The 13493-nt window shown below is 45.0% G+C and overlaps 1 protein-coding gene across 1 annotated transcript; it reads left to right on the top strand.

Moving 5' to 3' along the window:
• The first annotated feature begins 1275 nt into the window (after positions 1-1275).
• LOC124656787 lies at positions 1276-5827 on the top strand. Its single transcript, XM_047195471.1, has 10 exons — positions 1276-1303; positions 1462-1538; positions 1626-1790; positions 1924-2379; positions 2698-2838; positions 2941-3042; positions 3160-4833; positions 4944-5036; positions 5303-5565; positions 5665-5827. Exons 1-10 carry the CDS (start codon positions 1276-1278, stop codon positions 5825-5827), a joined length of 3162 nt encoding a protein of 1053 aa, XP_047051427.1.
• The last annotated feature ends 7666 nt before the right edge of the window (positions 5828-13493 follow it).

Below are 13493 nucleotides of genomic sequence, written 5' to 3'. Positions count from 1 at the left end.
GGCCCATTCCTCTCGACACACCACATTGCAACTTTTCAAGCATTAAAAGACACCGCATGTCCTTTTTAAGGCAAGTAGCTAGGCCTGCCAGCGCAATTTCTATTTCTTGCCTTGGCACTCCTTGTCTTACATGGTGCTCCACTCTCTGGTCCGTCCGATTGACATCTAACGGTTGATTCGTGGCAGCGCTACCTACAAGTCTCCTTCCCCTTCCCGTGTACTGTTCAAACCCGCCATCTTCTCCTCCTCGTCCCCGTCTCCTCTTCCTCCGTCTCGTGGTCCCTTCTTCCGATTTCCCGCAGTAGATCAGCATCGGTGGCGGCGAGCGGACCTCTGGAAGCTCCACCGGGGATTGTCCTACATGTGATAGCTGTGGGGGCGGCGTCACTGTCTAGGAAGCCTGGATCGACGCGCCGTAGGCGGGCCTTCGATTCTTCGCCTTCTAGTGGCGGTGGGCGGAGTTTGAGTCGTCGGCGAGAAGTCATCGTCGGCGTGGTGCTGTGTAGAGGCTGCGGCGTGCTTCTGGCCATCACTTGAGGTGGTGAGTGCTTTGATTCTAGCTTTTCCCCTCACGTTTCGTGGACTCCCTCCGATTGAACTTAGTTTCGTGGTCTTAGTTGCTTTAGATCCCGCTTTAGGTCATCGATTTCGTACTGGAGGAGCTGCAATCATCCGTTGTGCCCACCATTTTTCGTCGATTTTCATGTGTAGTCCAAGTTTATCCATTCGTTCACATGCTTCACGGCTCCGCGGATGCTCGGTTTTTGCTCATGGCGTTTACTTGTTCCTCCCTAGTTCGTAGTCCGCTGTATTTTCCGTGATTTTTGTTGTCTATGTGTTTGTACAACAGGGGATGGTGTAGGATAATCATGTAGATTTTAGTTCATTTGATCACTAAAATAAATACCGCATGATGTAACAAATCAACTCAAATAAATATTGTAGGATGTACTTTTTAGATATTTTTAGTAGTTTTCTCATTGTAATGATTGGTTATTTTTACATTCCTTATAATGATTGCATTTCTCCTATATCATGAAGGGATGTATTTATTCATGTTTAAATACATGTTGGTTTCTGTTTAAAATACATGCAGGATGTATAATTCCGTTTTTCCCTGAATTTTGCAATTTTAGTTGGATGGAACAAATGTAGGAAATCAATAGTATTAGATGTAATTTTATCAATTTAGGATGTAGATTCTTCCTTGTTATGTAGGATATCACTAGCATTCCTCAACTCTGGTTTGTTTTTGATTAGTTGTTGTACAATTAAATGGATGATTTTTTCCCAGAATCTCATGGTATGTAGATGTATTAAGTTGAACACTGCATTATTATTAGTTGTAGGTTTTATTTTTAAATCATTTTTCTGTAAAATGTGATTTTAATCATATTTTTATGAATTCTAGGTATTATGAATTCTGGATGTAGTATTTTGATTTTTTTATACATTATGCAGATTTAATAGGTGTGCACTATTGTCTGAAGAAAAATACCTTCATCGTATCCCTCAAGATGATCCCAGAAGTAGATTTTGTACGTATCGAGTTGCCATGCGCTCATGTACGGATGGATGTTTATACATTTTTATAATAACTCCATTTGTTTTTTTGTGGTTTCCAGAAATTAGGGAGGATGAAGCAGAGGCTACAATACAAACAGGCAGAATATGCAGAGGAGCGGCAGGAGGATCCAGTAGGTGATGTTGAACATATTGCGAGCGATCCATCAATGCCAGGGGCAAATTGTGATGTAAATGTGCAAGGAGCTTCTAAGAAGAAGAACCAGGTATTGGAACCACCTGTGTCTATGTTATTTTCTAGTTTTCTTTTTTGTGTGTGAATGAGCTAGATGTACAACCAAATCAAGCACTCCCCATATTAATTGATACTATTCTTTTTTTGTGTGTGTTTGTTTACAGGGCAATTTATTCAATCGCTCATCCCCTATGAAGATTACAAGGGTCTGTAAAGGCATGACCCTGGATCAGAAGTCAGTCATAATCAATGCAGATTTTGGATCAATATTAGGAATGAAGATTTCAAAGCTTATACCAGAGTTGTGCAGATTCCTAATGGGATGCTTCAACCCAATTACCTGTGAGTTGGATTTCGGGGACAGGGGTAAGATCCCCATAAACACTGAATCGGTTGTCAAGGTGATGGGAGTACCTGAGGGCAGCACTCCAGTACCGTATCACCGTGATTCTGATGCCACCAGGGTTGTTCTTCAGATGTTGGGTATCGAAGGGAAGCAACCATCACTCACAATGATTGAGAAAAAACTAGGTCGCAGTGAACCTGCAGATGATGTGTACCTGGTGAAGTTCATGATTTTTTTGGTGTCCTCACTATTCGCTCCTACCACCGCGACTCTTGTAAGCTCTAAGTGCTATCCATCTTTGATCAATACAGCTCATATCAAAAATCTGAAATGGGCCACATTCATCATTGATGTTATAATCCAAACTGCAAATGCCAAGGACAACAAAAATTGGTTTAAGGCTTGCATGCCATATCTTATGGTATGTTCTTGTAGTTTTTCCAATTGCCATCTCTTGTTGATATACATATCATGCCCTCATCTGTGTTTGGCGGTAGTGGTTTTTTGCTCAATTTTTACATGTTGTTGACAAACCAAGTGTATGTTGGATGTATTTAATTAAGTTTTACATATATTTTTGCCTCTGTTGCAGGTTCTTTATGTTGACTCTCTTGAAACTGATGCTCTAGATGTTCCCATCGATGGAACTCGTATATGTATATGGACAAATAAGATGGTGAGGTTAATTGCTGATCTTGACACTAACAGTGATGGAACATTTGGAAAATTACCGGTACGGTTTTCTTACATCTACTGTATTTATGTGATGCAACTTTCCCAGGTTTTATGGATTTCTACTAACATGAAGAAATTGATTGTTGTTATTTGTGTACAGCTCAAGCATTGTTACAGGAATAAGATTTCTCTATTCTCGGCAGATCCATCATCCGTAGACACATTCATCAAATGCCATGCCCCTAGGGAGCACGATGAAATGGTTAGATGTTCTTTCATGAACAAGAGTTCTACGTTTTTTCTACATTTGTTTTTTCTTTCAAATTGTTTTTATTTTCTTATTGTTTTGACCCAGTATACAACTTGGTATATTATACAGGATATTGCAAAATACAGGGGTGCTGTAATAGAGATGTGCACTGTTTTTGAGGAAGGCTTAGCACAGTTTATCAAGTCACTATCAAGCGAAGCTGCCAAGGACATTGAACCTGAGCAGGCAGACGTGGTGTTGAATGCAGACAAGCCAAAAACACGGTGGACCAGACGCAGAACAAAGGCAGCGGTGAAGGTACCTGTTGCAGATGAGGAGGTTGCTCTTGCAGATGAGGAAGTACCTATTGCAGATGACAATGTTATTGTTGCAGATGAGGAGGTACCTGTTGCAGATGACAAGGTTGCTATTGTAGATGAGGAGGTACCTGTTGCAGATGTCAAGGTTCAGGGTGTACTTAGCATTGCTGAAGAAGAAATGGTGATATCGGTGCCTGAGAGCAAGGAAAATAAGAGGAAAATCAGTGATGAAGTATTTGACCATGAGAGGGCATGTAAGAATGTATGCATTGATGCTCAACAAGCAACTGAAGAAGGAAATGTATGTGAAAAGGACACAATTACAAACAGGTCAGCTAGTTCACTGGAAAACAAGGAGCCATATCCTGAAATGAGCCATGATTTGAGGTCACCGGTCGATCCGTTGAAGTTGTTGCTTTGCTATGGATCAGGGTCGCAATCTAATGATAGCACTGTCCAGAATGCATTGGTTACATCTCATCATCAAGCTGATGCTCCTTCTTCCATCCTGAAGAAACAACTGGGTGGAAGAAAGAAATATGTATCATTTGCAACCGATGCAAGAAAGGAATGTGGCTCGCCTATTGTGCAAACAAGTCCAGCTGTCAGGAGACCTCTCACAAGATCGATGTCACCTAAGAAGAAACCTTTTGTTCAAAAGGAATGTGCTCCACTGATGGAAAATACAGAGATGGATGCAGAACCAACTAAACCATATCCCAGCAGCCGAAGACTGACACGTGTTGCTGTTGCGGAAGCAACGGAAGAATGTAACAAAGGAGTTTTGCGTGTAAAAAATCTTGTGGGCCTTCAGGTTAACAATAGCATGATGCATAAGCTTGAACCTGATTTTCTGGCTGCAGAAAATCAAATTGAAACCGAACAACAAAGGAAGCTGAGAGAGCTAATGGATGATTGCCCCAGCTTTGGTCTCGGATTTGATGAGACAACAACTAAAAGCACTGAATGTACCACTAAAGAGAAGGAAAAAGTTGCATCAATGGATGAAATTGTTATCATTTCTAGCACTAAGGATAGTGGAGACTCATTGGACAAGATTTATGCTACAATTGAAATGCCTTCGACAGCAGCATCCTCTGAGAAATGTCTTACTTCTGAGAAATGCCATGATCAAAAAAAGGCTGCCCCCAGTAGGTGCACTCCAGTTCCAAAACAGAGAAGAGTTGTCAAGCTAGGACCTCAACAGAAGTCCCCATTTGTCATAAACCTTAAAAAGCCTTCTGTCCCAAAGTCAGACACTGAAATTTATAATAAAGTATGCACATATGGTGGGAGATCTAAACATTCATTGAACGATGAGACAATCATTGACAATGGCGATTTCTTCATCAACCTACGTGACTTGGCAAACTCTGTCAAGCCAGGGGGCTGGATAAGTAACTCAACATGTGAGATTGCTCTTCGTGTGCTATCTACAGAGATGGCCAATGAGAAAAAATGTGTTATGCCACTTAGAATTGCGGTACGTATAATATTTTTCCTCGTGTTCATTCTGTAATTTTTTTATTTACTGTCTTCCATGCTTATTTCATGTTTAAATTTATAACTAGTTGATGTATACCATACATGCAGACCAAACTTAGGTCTGCCACCTTCATAGTGGATAGAACTGTGCGGAAAGCATTCGAATGCTCACCTACTAACCGCCTAGATCACAAGGATCTGGTAAGATGTATTTTTGGTCTTATATTTCAATTTTGTTTATGTTTTCTGTTTTTCATACATGTAGGATGTATAATTCATGTTTTCCCCTAGTCGTTTAATAAGGTATACAATAATACCTTTCATAATTTTAGTTGGATGGAACAAGTGTAGCAAATCACTACTTTTAGATATAGGAAATCATCATCATATGTTCAATTAGATGGAACAAATGTAATTCTTCACAATATGGATACGTAAAGCTTCTGTGTGTTTTCCATCATGTGCAGATACTGTTTTCAGTGCTACAAGATCTAACACCAGATAGCAAAGATATGATTGGGCACTACTACCTCATTGTGCTGAACCTAAAGGCGGGGAGGTTTGAAGTGATGGACTCTCTAAGGGCTGAGGGGAACCATGGATTAATGGCAGATGCAAGAACTATCATTGGATCTATCAAGCACTTATGGTCAGCAAACTACAACCAGTCGAAGATCAATATTTCTAGATATCGAACTGTTTACATACCTACTCCAATGCAAGCAACGCCGTAAGCTCAAATGATAGCGTTCCTTATAAAATTACATGCTCAATATTGTTTCTGCATTTTTTTACATTTTTGTATAATTTAATCCATCATGTTTGATAGGGATGACTGTGGATACTTTGTTCTCAAGTTCATCGAGAGTTGGAATGGCATAAGGATGCTCCCATTCAACCCATCTGACATGCCCATGCTAAGGAAACTTTACCTCAAGAAATGGGTTGATCATGTAAACAACAAGATCGACTGGCAGGAACTCTTGTTCTAGGTAGGTAGAAGCTAGTTCAAAATACAGAAAGTGATTTAAGTTTTTTTTACAGATATTGCTACTTCACAGCTTACTTCTTTCGCTGCATATTCGTTTTGTGAATTTACATTTGTTGTGATATAAAATACTTCGGTTTTCCCAACTTTGCTCCTTTTATATACTGTTGCATGTATTTTTTTCATAGAACAACACATACATGCATTAAAAATAGTGAACATAAACTACAAGGCAACGATAAAAATGACCATGAGGCAGGGTCCTTGCAAGGGCGGATTTTTTTTAAAATAGTACGAATTATTTAATATTTTTTGGGACTGTTACGTGTTTTGAGAAAATTTCGAATCTGTGACCATATCGGCCACGCGTTGCTAATCGGTTTTCAGCACGCCGATCAGGCGATCAGTGACCAGTAAGCTGATTACAGGTTTCGGGCTACCGAATAGTCCTGGTCGGTAATGGTGCTGCCGATTGGTCTTGGTCGGCCGGCGTGCAACCAACAGGCTGCATGATCCATGTGCGCACTAGCTTGAGCTAGTTAGCTAGATCCAGCATCCATTCATCTTACTAGGTAGAGATATCTAGTTGGTTTAGTTGAGAGAAAAAAGAGGAGTTCTGCTATAGGTACGACGAAACGCGTCCGACGACTGTACGATGGCAGCCACGCTTCAAAGAGGACTCCACTTTTCTGACTAGCATAACCGAAAACTTGCTCAACCGCCGTGACCAAAAATGCGTCTGGCATCACCTCCAGCAGCGCGACGCAAAATGATCGGGCCGTCCGCAGAGACGCAAACCCGCGCATATTTGCGGCAGGTTTGCGTCTCTGCGGACGCTGCGCGGACACGCAAAGTGTCCGTTCGCGTCTCCACCGGGCCCGCCTGGCAGCGAGCCTACATCGAGGGTCCGCGGTCAGCGCTTCCGCGTCTGCGCCGTAGCCTTCGCCATCAATGGCGCGACTATCTGTTCTGCGCGCGCACTGGCGGGCGGCAGTTGGGCTTCTGCGCCGCCTTCAATGGTATCGTATCCCGCGTGCGGCCACCCTTAAAAGTCCACCGGCCCCGTTCCTCCTTCGCCCATACCTCCACTCGCACCACCACCGATGCAGCGCCATGGGGAAGAAGAACGTTCCTAACAATATTAGCCATGTATATAATCGAGATATTGTTGTTCATTTTTTCGGTAAAAAATCACTTTGAAATGTGGTGTGTGTTATTCATAGGAACATGGAGGTAGTAGTAAATATGGCCCAATTTGCGGAAATGACTTTGATTTTGTGTGCATATGCTCCTGCCACCGAAAAAACATTTTAAAATAAAAAAATAGAACAATTTTTTTGTACTTATAAGTCGATAGTCTATGTGCACGTGCTAAGTTTCGCAGAAAATCGATATTATTGTGTTATGTGTAAAAAAGACAACGAAATCTCAACAAAAATATCATTTTTCCGTGAAACGAGTTTGCGAGCACATAGAACATCAAGATGATGTAGTATGCGTAATATTTTTGGGTAGTTTTTTTTTTTACATTTATAAAACGTATAAAGTTCATTTCAAAAACCAAGAGTATATGCACCAGGTGCAGAAATGACATGTCCCCAATTTTGCAGCATTTCATCAATTCTATAGTAAGATTACTGTTGGCAGATTGCTATGCTACATCTGTGCATCTTCAAACCACAACATTAAAATTGAAGATTAGCAACTAGCATTGGTCTGCGGGTGCCGGTGATTAAAATTATATTTTTGTCATTTTTTAACATTTATAATATGTTTAAAATTTATTTTAAAAAAAGAAGCATATGCTTCGGGACACCCACACCCATGCGTGTAAGTACAAAATACACACTCATGCTCCGGGTGCAGAAATACCATTTCCCCAATTTCGCAGCATTTCATCATTCTATAGTGAGATTACTGTTGATGTTGATTGCTATGCTACAACAGTGCATCTGCAAACCACAACACTAAATCTGAAGATTAGCAACTAGCACCGGTCCCGCGGGTGCCGGTGGTGACAAGTAGTATATGAATGTAATGGTACTAAAGTTTTGACCCAATAGATAAATTAATAGATAGCAATTTTTGAATCAAGCACAACCTGAAGAAAGGGAACGAAATATAGCAAGCAACATGCTAGAGCAAGGTTTGGTAGCATGGGTCTAATTGGTGCACCACTTGCGCAGTGAGATGGGAGTGCCTGTGCGTTGCAAATGGGCCATGGGCCATAAAACGCATGTCGTTTGGTTGCCTGTGTGGCCTTTTCAGCAGCGGAGAGGAAAACCAGCCCCCATTGTTTGGATGCCTACACGAACGACTTTCTGCCCTGCTCGTGCAGCGCACACCGTGTTTGGTTGCACATATGAGCGTGCTGTGGTAACCTCTTCCCTTAGAATGGTAAGATTAATCAGTACTGGTAACTTAATAACAACACATTCAGCTAGATTCATTTCATCAAAAGTTGATGGTAATACACAACAAGTACTTACCCTACTGGGCGATGCATCACGAGCAATGCAACTATAATTCGTGATGCATCAGAGGTTCATCACACGAGGGGTTAGTATATACCACCTCAAATAAGTTCATCATTACAGATCGGGGATCAGGTTCAAGCAAGTCCTAGCTTCTGGAGGGATACAAGAGCACCTCCCAAAATCAGGAGATCATGATGAAGAAAGCAGAAGCACTAAGCAAGAAACTGCTTGCGTAGCCAGGTCCTAAGTCAGCTCCTCCTCTCTAATGGCGGTACTCGAGATACTCTTCTTCGTTGTCTATAATGTAGTCGATTGCCCTTACCAACAAGTTAGGTTGTAACAGTTGCGCCCTACAGACAAACTGGGACGTGAAGATCATCTTCATCCGAGCATACTTTGTGATCAGGGCCCCGACGTACTGATAATGTAGTCGATTGCCCTTACCAACAAGTTAGGTTGTAACAGTTGCGCCCTACAGACAAACTGGGACGTGAAGATCATCTTCATCCGAGCATACTTTGTGATCAGGGCCCCGACGTACTGACGATACCTCGGGTAGTGCTGCAATCCAGAAGGAACCATTGTTAGTGCGGATGTGTTATCACCAGAATTTGACCGGATCAGAGGTGGGCCGCGATTAAGATGGGCTTGAAGGATATACACGGAAGATATACATGAATCGGCCTTGTGTACAAAGTTTGGGCTAGTTTACCCGTGTATCTGTAAATATAGTAGGATACGTGTCGGTTAGATAGAACTGGGCTCGTGCACGGTTGGGATTATTCCCACGTTAGAAAGTCTACGGACTATAAATATGTATCTAGGGTTATTGAGAAAAACAACAATCACGTTCATCACAAACCAATCTAGGCGCATCGCCAACCCCTTGTTTCGAGGGTTTCTTCCGGGTAAGCACCATGCTGCCTAGATCGCATCTTGCGATCTAGGCAGTATACGTTTATTCGCCGTTCATGCGTTGCTCGTGCTGAAGCCTTGTTGATGGCGAGCAACGTAGTTATCATAGATGTGTTAGGGTTAGCATTGTTTCATCGTGTCACATGCTTTTATCCTTGCAACCCTTAGACGTCTAGCCGCCCTTACACCTATTTCAGGTGTAAGGGCGGCACCTCGCTTGATCATTGTTTAGTAGATCCGATCTGTTATGATTGCTCCTTGTTCCTCAAGGATTAGTTTAACATCTGCATAGTTAGGCCTTGCAAACGGGTTGAAGGATCCAGTAGCACGTAGGGTGTAACGTAGGGTGTAATCTGCTGGCCCTAAATAGGATGTTCCGGGGATCAACTTCATCTTGGTTTTTAGGCCTTATCTAGGGTTGGTTTATTATTCACCGTGCGTGGCTGCCAGGCTCAATCACGCGTAGGATGTTCCGATTATGTGGTGAAAACCCTAAATCGTCGTAGGTCGTTTTAGCTTCATATTGATCAAGCAGGACCACCATGTGATCGTAGACCTCATACGAACCATGGGTGGATCGGGTCCTTGAGCCGATTCACGGGACAACCTGAGAGCCGATCGAGGCTCGTATTTAATGTTTACGTGTATGCCATGCAGGAAACTAAGCGAAGCAAATCCATCACCTTCCCGATCGGGTATAGGTCAGGTGGCACGCCCTTGCACCAGGCATCGGACGTGCGTGCCGAGGCTTTGCGGGCCGTCGCTCGAGGGACCAGGGCCAGCCGCAGTTCCGGAAGCCTCCCGGCTCTACTGTGTTGCCCGTCGTTGCTCGCCGGTGGGTTTCTGACCGCAACACATTCTGGCACGCCCGGTGGGACAATCTTCGACATCAACTGCATCGCCATCTACATCTGAGATGGCGGAAGGTACTCCAGTCACATACGAAGATCTGACTGAGGAGCTCAAGAAGAAATATGACGAGGTCAAGGCTATCCTCGAAGCCGACCTCATCGGCTCTTTCCAGAGGACCCGCTCACACGGCATTAGGTGGAAAGGGTTCTCACCTGAAGGCGCGCTCGATGGAGTGGACATGTCTACTCCTTCAGAAGAACGCACCAGGTCTCTGCGTCGAGAGATTAATTTCATGGTAGCTCATTCGCTGCACCGCCATTCTGAGAGCCTGGTGAACACTTTGGAGCGCGTCGCCCTGCGGGTGATCCAGGAAATCATGAGGCATCAGTACTCTCCATCAGGACCTGCTCTAGGGACTCACCAAGGAGAGATACCACTCCAGTCCCGACCACCGCTGCCGTTCGCGTTGGCAGCACCAGAAGTGTCGAATTCACCGGCATTCGTCGTCTACAAGATCGGTGGTGACCCTAGTGATTACCAGTTCTTGTATGAGGCGCCTAAGGAGATCCCTCACGGGTACACGTGCACATACGTGCCAGATTGCAGTAATTGGGCACTCACGAACCAGACTGCAACAGCAGGGACTTCTGGAACAGCAGGAGGAGCTTCTGGATCAGATCTTGAGAAGCAGACGTGGCTAGCTAAGTATGCCACTCCGACGAACCTCCAGAGCTCAACTCCTGCAGCTAGCTCAGAGCCTGAGAAGCAAGCATGGCTGGCTAAGTACGCCACTCCAGCGAATCTTCAGAGCTCGACTCCTGCAGCCAACACCGCGGATCAGATCAGTACGATCTTGAGAGACCAGTTCGGCATGGTGCCGAAAAGGAGGGCAATCGGCTATTTCAAGCCGTACCCCAACAAGTACGATTTGATCCCACTACCACCCAAATATCGGCTCCCTGAATTCTCCAAGTTTAGTGGGTCAGATGGCTCCAGTTCAATCGAGCATGTGAGCCGATATTTGGCACAGCTGGGCACGATCTCAGCATCAGATGAACTACGTGTGAGGTTCTTCGCACAGTCCCTCACAGGATTGGCTTTCGGGTGGAACACATCGCTGCCACCAGACTCAATCCGGACTTGGAAGCAGTTGGAAGAACAGTTCCACATGCAGTATCACTCAGAGGCTTCCGAGGCTGGCATCGCCGATCTAGCACAAGTGCGACAGAAGCGCGGAGAAACAGTGTCAGAATACATCCAGCGCTTCAGGACCGTTAGGAACCGATGCTATTCGGCTCGTTTGACTGAAAAAGAAGCAGTCGAGTTGGCGGTGGTGGGTCTCGCATCACCGATCAAGGATATGGCTTCCCAAGCAGACTACCCTTCACTGGCGCATATGGTCCAGAGGCTGTCATTATATGAACAGCGCCACCCAGAGTTGTACCAGGATAAGTTCAAGCGTGCGGTGGTCCTGGTTGAGGCAGATGAAGATGAAGGCTCTGCGGGAGATCAAGAGGTAGCGGTGGCTGAATGGACTCGGGGGGCAAGCCCCGTGTCCTGCAAGTGGGTTAAGCCACAAGGTCCTCCAAGAGGGTTTGAATTCGACGTGGCCAAAGCTGAGCAAATTTTCGACCTCTTACTTAAGGAGAAGCAGCTAAAGTTACCCGAAGGCCACAAAATCCCCACGGCACAGGAGCTGAACGGAAAGCCATACTGCAAGTGGCATAACATGTTCACCCATACCACCAACGACTGCAGGGTGTGGCGTCAGCAGATCCAAATGGCGATAGAACAAGGGCGCCTAATTTTCAGCCAGTACGCCATGAAAGTCGACACACACCCTTTCCCCACCGTTAACATGGTGGAGTGCACTTTACCTGGGAGGTGCCAGCCAGGTTTCTCATTCAGCGTCAACATGGTAGGACCTGGACACCACTCTGGTAAGGACAGAGACGAGGGCAGCCGCTCTCATAACAAGGACAAAGAGGAAGCCGTTCCACGCGATCGGCTCCGGCATGATGGCAAGCGCTACATCACAGAGGGAGAAGTGAAGAATGTGCGGTATCAGCGACCTCTCTCTGATCACATCCTCGATCACATCCTCAACAAATACGTGAGTCAATACGACCAACGCCGACGATATGACGACGATGACGAAAGAGATCGTCTGGCTAGCAGGGACGCCAGGAGACATCGTCGGCATGATTGCGACGAGGAGAGATATGAGCGCCATGCCAAGGAAAAGTCGAGAGAACAAGACGACGTGGATAGGCACTGGGACTGTCCCTTCTTCAGACACTGCTGGGATTCAGGAATGAGCCGATTGCCTACAATCGGCAACTGCCCAGAATGTAGAGAGAAGAAGAAGGGTGCAGGAGACGTGTCAGTATTCAAACGTCTAGGGCCACTCCCATCTCGGAACAAGTACGCTGAGTCCTCTCGGGTGGAAGATCTCGAGGAGTTAGAAGACGACGATGAAGAAGAAGAAGATAAGTACCACCGGCCAAGGTGGTGCCCTGATGGACTCAGCCGTTCCCAAAAGCGTAGGGTTCGGCGACTACGTGGTTTGGAGGAAGCTGAAAGGTTATACCTGCACACGTTAAGGAAGGCGCGGCCTGACCTGGCCACGAAAATTCAGCGAACTCTGGACGAAGAATGATTCTTTGAAGGTATAACACCTCTGGCTGGTGAAGGCAGCAGGAAGATCAGTTCTGCTCTCCATCAAGATGGTGTAGAAAGAAGTGAGGAGATACCTATCCGAGACCAAGTTGCTCGGCTGCTACGACCGGCCGTTAAGACTCATAACCAGGTGTGATGATCCTGTTTAAAGTGCTCATGCCAACTGGAAGGAAGCAGGGACAGATCATGATGGAATACAATTGCCGAGTATCAGCATCATCGGCAAAACTATCCAACCTGAAGGGGATTGGATTTTCAAAACAACCGATGAACAGCCATCGACTTTAGAGTTGCAAAGTATTATGGTCAGACATTAAATAACAGTCTGAATTGAAGGAGTGCTTGGATGACTGTCTAAATTTGATATTTGAGTCTGGCCTTATGGGCGTTGGAGGGGGAAAGTCCGATACATTGCTATCGGTTCTTGGTACGGCAAATGGAAGACTTGAAACCGGATAAATGGAGAGTCAAATTGGAAGAACAGTTCTTATTGATTCAAAGGAACGACTTTACAAGAAAGAGCCGATGGCTCTCAAAAGGATCATCCAATGCCTAATGCACTACTGCTAGTAGCCCCTAATCTAAGGACCGTTGCTGCCCTCGTCATCGGCATCACTGTCGCCGGCGCAGCTGCTGGTAGGCTCCTCGTCGCTACTTCCGTAGTCTGCTACGGGAGCCTCGTCTTCCTCGTCGTCGTCGTCGCTATCGTCGTCCCACCAGGCGCGGAGGCGCTTTGCTGGCGGATAT

This window comes from Lolium rigidum, chromosome 5, assembly GCF_022539505.1.
Source record: "Lolium rigidum isolate FL_2022 chromosome 5, APGP_CSIRO_Lrig_0.1, whole genome shotgun sequence".
Classification (NCBI taxonomy): Eukaryota; Viridiplantae; Streptophyta; class Magnoliopsida; order Poales; family Poaceae; genus Lolium; species Lolium rigidum.
Note: the sequence above shows the minus strand (reverse complement) of the source record. Positions and strands in the feature narration are given on the sequence as shown.